The sequence below is a fragment of the Sinocyclocheilus anshuiensis genome, unplaced genomic scaffold (genome assembly GCF_001515605.1).
Source record: "Sinocyclocheilus anshuiensis isolate Anshui unplaced genomic scaffold, SAMN03320099.WGS_v1.1 scaffold493, whole genome shotgun sequence".
Taxonomy (NCBI): domain Eukaryota; kingdom Metazoa; phylum Chordata; class Actinopteri; order Cypriniformes; family Cyprinidae; genus Sinocyclocheilus; species Sinocyclocheilus anshuiensis.
Window position 1 is genome coordinate 1007234 of NW_015537963.1, and position 7093 is coordinate 1014326.

Sequence of the window (7093 nt, forward strand, 5' to 3'; positions counted from 1 at the left end):
ACAGTTCCCCACTGTGTCCCAGCAAAAACACGCCAATGTGCAGGTGGTGTGTGTGTGTTTGTGAGGAAAACTGTGCCCTTGAACAATGCATCTCACCCCAGGAGTCTCCACAGAGATTCAGAAATCCCTCTGGACAGAAAGCACATGCTAAATTGCAAGATGACGTTCATTTATTTGCATGCACTCGGATGCAATCCATGCACGTGTTAAATATATTCCTGCTTACCTGTGCACTTGTTTTCTCAGGCTCTCAAACCGCATGATACGGGGAGGGTCATTTCTTCTCATTAAAATTCTGCCATCAGTTTTGTGCCGCTGCAGGTAGCTCTCAGGTCTTTATTAATTGCCTCGGAATACTGTATCGACTCAAATACTCTGCCGATGTCCGGACTCCAGCGTGCTCTGGGATGCTATCGAAAAATGCGCCATTTGATCATGCTTTATCACAGCAGCTAATGCAGAAAGCACTTTATTCACACCCTGCCTGATGAGGTTACCAGGGAGAAAGACTCGTGTGCAATAATAATGCAACAAAAGTAGTTGCTTTTTTAGCATCAGGGATTTGGGTTAAAATGTATATATATGCATAAAGGAAAGTGTATTTTGGGTGCTGTTCTTAAATTTATAATAAGCTTTTAGCTTTTTTGCAGTTCAGCTGTGGTATGATGAACATTTTTTTTTGTGCCTTGTTTTGTGGTCTTGGCTTTTTTAAAATGTAAAAAGTGTTAAAATTGGGGTCCGTAAGATTGTTTTTCTTTATTATTATTATTATATTTCATAAAAAGAAAATTATACTTTCAGTCAGGAAGGTTGCATTAAAGTGACATAATAATTTTACAAAATATTTCTGAAAGAAAATATATTTTCAAAATATGAACAGCACAACTGCCTTCAACATTGATAATAATAAATATTTGTTGAACAGCAAATCAGCATATTAGAATGATTTCTGAAGGACCATGTGACACTGGAGACTGGAGTAAAATTCAGCTTTGTATCACATAAATAAATTAAAATGTGATATATACTGTATATTCAAATAGACAACAGTTATTTTAAATTGTACAGATATTTCACAATATTACTGTTTTTATTGTATTTTTGATCAAATGCAGCTTTGAGAGACTGTTTTCAAAAAATCTTACAGACCTCAAATTATTGCATATTCTTGGAATAACCTGCACTAACAAATTATGCATATTGTGACCAGGAATGTGTGTTAAAATCAATGTGAAAGCCTTGCTTCCTCAATACATATTTTTGGTCGTAGCAAACAATCAGTTCCGATGCATAGTGTCCCCTTCTTTTTTTCTCATTGCATATCCAGTTTCACTTTTAAATATGTCAAATTATAGAAGTAAAAATGTTTGCGGATGCAGTTTCTTGTTGAGAACCTAAATGGGTTAAGTTGTGATTTCATGCTGCAGATACTCCATGCAGTTCACATTCAGTTCAAATTGAATGCATAATTATGCAAAAGTCCCTGAAATAGTTTCAGATGAAACTTCATTTGAGCTACCCTACTTTATTCCTGATATTTGGGCAGTGTTGGTGTTTGAACACCTACTGGTTGAGTGGTGTGCATTGCAGGACCGCAGGGCTCCATCTGTTATATATGCGCTGTGCTGCTTTAGTGAATTAGCAGCAGCACCCACTTCGTTTTCTCAATGAAGAGCATCAGCGGCTGTGCGTGGGTGTTTTGTGGAGTATCTTATCTCACTGGAGCAGCGCTGATAGCAGAGATGAGACTGAATGAATCCTCGTGGCTTTTCCTGTCCAGAAGTAGCCCACGACATCTGCCCTCCAGATAGAGAAGATACGCTCAAAAGCTTGCTCTGAATATCTGATGATTTACTCTCAAGCATCACTTTCAGTATTAGTTTGGGTTAAAAGCATGATGCAGAACTTATTTGTGGAGTAAGCATGAGATCTTGTCTTGTTCTCTGCTAAATGTGTCAGTCACATAATAAACAATCTGCTTTTCCCAAAAATAGGGCCTACCCATTCAGGTTTAATCATGCACGTTATATCTTTTAACACCTCTAAATTCACAGATTAATTCAAGTGTGAGGATGTTTTATCTCAGTTTAACCCGCTTGATAGTTTGTGTAACACTTAAAATCCCCAAACTAAAAAGATGAAAGTAAATAATCATGTCTAATCTGTGTGAAAGTGAGGTTTATGAGTTTGCGTCTCACTCTGTTTTAAATATCAGTACAGAGATGCTCTCGGCTTTAAAGCATTCATACTGGAACTGTATTTGAAAGGTTTTGGTGACATCTAGTGGAGGAGTAATGAAACATTTTTCCATGTTGTAATACTTTGTCATTCTGCTCTGTTGTTTTTGAGTGTAGACTGACATGTAGAGTCACATTTAATTAAGGAAATGACACTAAATTATATAAATATTTTTAAATAACCTGCTTATATGTTCTCTTCTTCTCTTGCAGACACAATGGTCCTTGTTTTTTTCCTGACAGTAACAACTCTACAACCAAACACAACCATTTCAACAGACGAAAATAAAAATGGTAAGTGCTCATTATTCATAATAATAGTATTAATAATAAAATGAGCATTGCTCTCTAAATCCTTTCAGTTCTAAATGCAGAGCAACACATTTGTCATATACGAGAAATAGTTTATTAAGCAATTTAACCTTCACTGAAGATAAAAAAAAGATTGTTCTTCTCAAAAGTGCTTGATTCTGATTGGTCAGTCGCATCATTTTGCAGTCAAATAGTGCTAAAATTAAATACATTTTTAGATTCATTCATTCATTCATTTCCTCCCTTCCTTCAATTTAATTAATTAATCAATTAATTAAGGGTTATATCTCCTACTTAACTATAAACCATTTTTTTTCACTGCCAGTTTCCCATTCATGTTGATATTTTGATATAACTTCACTTGTTTGAAAACCAGCATATGTGAAAAAACAGCAGTTTCACTTAAGGTGGCGCTAGATTTAATACTTAAAATCATTTTAAATATATGTTTAAATATATATTATTATAACATATTTATATCATTATACTATATTATAACATATTATTTCTTTTGGCTAAAGATTGATATAAAAGTTGTTACTGTAGCTCATATGGCATTGCTAACATCAGAAATTTGGTATGATGAGTATTTCAGAAATGATTAGTCATTTCATATATATATATATATATATATATATATATACACACATTCATATATATATTTTTTATTTTTGTATTTTTTTTAAGTTATTACAACCTCTAAAAATTGATTTCACAATGTAGGCATTACTCACAAAATGACTGAAATAGTCATGGAAACTCAGTGGCCAAAACCAGCTTTTTGTAGTTGTGTAACATTTCCCAGCGAGATGATTTTTCAATCCTCCCTGGTCGTGTTCAGCATTTCTGCATCACATAAGCATCAGTGTGACCGTGTGGATTTGTGTTAAATCTGCGGTGGATTACGCAGGCTGTGATTTTGGGCTGCAGTAAAGTACTGATCTCAGGGTTAAGTGGGTGATTCATGTCAAACCTGCTGTTAAATGAATGAGCGATGCTTATCCCGCAGTCAAAACAGCACCGGGCTCTCTATTAAATCACTAACAATGCCTTGGCTTGACTGGCTGCCATACCTCACTGAAACGCTCAGCGCCGGAGCAGCTAAGTGTGTTCGTTCCGGCTCCAGCGGCTCTGTTCGCGGGCCAGTTTCCTGTTCTTTTGTTCGCTGTGGGTTTAACTGCCTCTCCTTCTTCCTTTAGAGGACCTGGATCAGTCCAGCGCACCCATCCTGCCCATACTGCTGAGTCTGTCCGTCTTGGTGCTTTTTCTGGGGTTGCTGACCTGGTTTTGCCTCAGGTACGACACACAAACACACACACAAACGCTGTGAGTCAAAAACTGAGTCTGTCATGCTTACAAGCTCCGCCTCTTTCTGATTAAGGGCGGGTCCAGGAACTGAGACATGCTGTCACACACACACACACACACACATATTTATTCATACACAGCCTCACCGTGGTAAACCCTCAGATTTTTACATGGTAGAGAGCGTGTCATATAGCGTGTGTTTGTGGAGAAACAGCACCTCTGATGAAAAAGAGCTCGAGTTTTCGTTGGTGAGATAGATGTGACGTTAGGATATTGTCTCACATGTTGTCTTCATGTTTAAACCTTGTGTTCTTCCTTTCTTTTAGGTTGAAAAACCAGAGGAAAGCTGTCATCACAGCCGTCGACAAGAAAGTACCAAATGGCATCCTGGAAGAGCAAGGTAAGCGCTCACTTTATCTGCTTCGAACCAGTTTAGTTGTTTAAGATATGAGAAAAGCAACTTGTGGTTTTGAGAGCTCTGTTGTAAGTAAGACGTCTTGGCAAGTTTCACTTTATCAAATGTGCTATATTCGGCTTCCTGTTGCCTAAAGATGTTCTGAGAGCAGGACGTGAGATTTTTTTGTGAGCTACTCGTGCTATTCTATATCAGACGACTCTATAATTGCACTAAAAATTAACTTTGGCTGAGGTTTATGGGTCATAATATGGTTTTTATGGTGATTTTACGGTGAAGATTATGCTCATCTGCATTCCAAATGTTTGAATGAATGACCAAACCTTTGATAAAAAACACTTTTTTTTTTTTTTTCAATGGTTGTGTTTGATTTACAGATAACACATTTTTATTTCACAAACTGTAGTTTTTATGGTATGATCTTTATTAAATCTCTAACCAACCCTTAAAGTACAGTGAATTCAGGTGGCACATTCTACCATTGAACATTACATGAACTACTGTAACAATGAAAAATACTTCTAAAGCATTTATTAATCTTAGTTAAAGTTAATTTACTGATGTTGTATTTGTTAATGTTACTTACTGGACTTGAGCTAACATGAACTAGCAATGAACAGTTTTATTTGTATTAACTAACATCAACAAAGATGAAGAAATACTGTAACAAATGTGTTGTTCATGGTTAGTTAATGCATTAATTTATGTTAACTAATGAGACCTTTTTGTAAAGTGTTACCTTTTAAACTCTACTTTTAGACAAGACTTTTCTAGTTTAATAATAGTGAGGAAATATCAATATTACAAATCCCTAAACTGATTTGTTTATTGTTTTGTTTCTTAGATACAGAGGTGTAAAACAAGGGGAAACATACTGTAATGCTATTTGTGGTTTCATTACCAATATTTCCTCAAAAATATTCAAATCTTACTAAAACCATGTGCAAGAGGAAGAAGGTTCATTTTTAAACAGTTGTTCCTGTTTGCTTTTATTAGAGTTTGCTTGTTTGACACAAAAACTGTGGCTCATGGTTAGCCAAAAATCACAAAAGAGCTCTGTTTAAGACCAGAATTGGGTTTCTTAGACAGCAGTGAGATTAAATGGAGATCAAACTGAGACTTGGGATTAAGTGCCCAGAATCTCGTGTTCTCCTGATAGACAGACCCTCATAATGTCCTTCTAGATGTTCAGATCTCAAATTGTGCTCAGATTTTATGCTTATCTAGAGTCCGGTTGTCGCTGCAGATTGTGTGTCTTGTCGAAGGTCTAGCAGATTAATGTAATAAACTTCCTCTGCACTCTTTCTCCTGACGGAAATCTCTCTCAATGAATATTTTGTAAGTGAAGACGAAAACGACACACTCGAAACACGCAGGAAATGTTAGTGTTAAATTACATTTACTGTGTTGAATCCAGTTGGCATTTCAATCAGAGAGATGTTTCAGTGTTCATTTGAACGTCACACCTGTGTAAGGGAAGTGGTTTACCGACTTTCTCCAGCTTTCTGTGCCACCTTTTGTTTGTCTATTTGATGTACACTAACATTCAAAAAATACAGTAATATTATTACAATTTCAAATGACTGTTTTCAATTTGAATCTATTTTAAAATGTAATTTATTCCTGTGATGCAAAGCTGAATTTTCAGCATCATTACAGTCTTCAGAGTCAGATGATCCTTTAGAAATCATTCTAATATGCTTATTCTAATATGCATTTATTATTATTATTAATGTTGAAAACAGTTGTGCCTCTTTGTATTTTTGTGGAAACCCTGATACTTTATTTTTCAGGTTTATTTGATGAATAAATAACAGCATTTATTTGATATAGAATATTTTTGTAGCATTATAAATGTCTTTACTGTCACTTTTGATCAAAAAAAATAAAAGTATTAATTTCTTTAAAAAAAAAATCTTTCTGATGCCAAACCTTTGAACAGTAGTGTTTAAGTCTGCAAACATTCTCTTTTTATGCAGAAGAACAAATGGTTTTATTTCTTTAAGTCTAAGCGCTGATGTAACACCGGTCACTATGTGTGTTTGTGTGTACTGTATGTTGTATAGAGGAATATATAGATGTGGATAAAGATGAGGATGAGGATGATCTTGGCTGGCCGTCAGAAGGTCCGGTATATGTGGTGTCTCATGAACAGGCATGAAGTTTATAGTCTAAACTCTATAATGTCTAACATCTCGCCCACTCTAACCTCTAAACTAATGGTTGTGGGTTTCTTTTGGTGCTATGAGGGTCACTGGTGGTTTTCCGGTATTTGCATATGCTGCTTTAAATATGCCTATAGTTCTTTTACAAAGGCATGCTTTTATTAAAAAAAAAGATGGTGTGAGCATGTTTGTTTGTTTATTTGTTTCCTGGGTGACAAAACCATGACCGTAAGTTTGACATGATGTTCTTCAAAAAAAAAAAAAAATGTATTTAGCAGTCTGTTGTTAGATACGGGACAATTTATCGTCTAAATTATGGAATCTAACATTCTGAGATTTTTTTTTACCCTAATATCAAACCCAATCATATTGATAGATAAAACAGACCAAATGTATGTACACACTTCACATGTATAACACACACACACACACACGCTCACGCACACGCACACGCACACGCACTCGCACACGCACTCGCACACTCACACACAGACACACTCGCACACGCACACTCACACGCACACTCACACGCACACGCACACGCACACACAGAGCACTTGGCCTTTCCAAAATAGGGGTCAGACAGGCGAATCCCAGCCGTCCCGTCAGTCGGTCTGCAGCCGGCAGGGTTACGAGAGAGATTGGGTCGGGTCACA

The 7093-nt window shown here is 36.2% G+C and overlaps 1 protein-coding gene across 4 annotated transcripts in view; it reads left to right on the forward strand.

Moving 5' to 3' along the window:
- LOC107667848 (receptor-type tyrosine-protein phosphatase epsilon-like) overlaps positions 1 to 7093 on the forward strand; it is an 85962-nt gene that overhangs the window by 60579 nt on the left and 18290 nt on the right. For 3 of the 4 annotated variants that reach the window (XM_016459574.1, XM_016459589.1, XM_016459583.1), the window contains exons 3-5: positions 2451 to 2531; positions 3749 to 3845; positions 4184 to 4257. In XM_016459574.1, the coding sequence (XP_016315060.1) occupies positions 2456 to 2531; positions 3749 to 3845; positions 4184 to 4257 (247 nt within the window). In that variant the 5' untranslated portion in view covers positions 2451 to 2455. Of the gene's footprint in view, positions 1 to 2450; positions 2532 to 3748; positions 3846 to 4002; positions 4106 to 4183; positions 4258 to 7093 lie in introns of those variants that run through there. The other variant, XM_016459596.1, reaches the window with a different exon arrangement.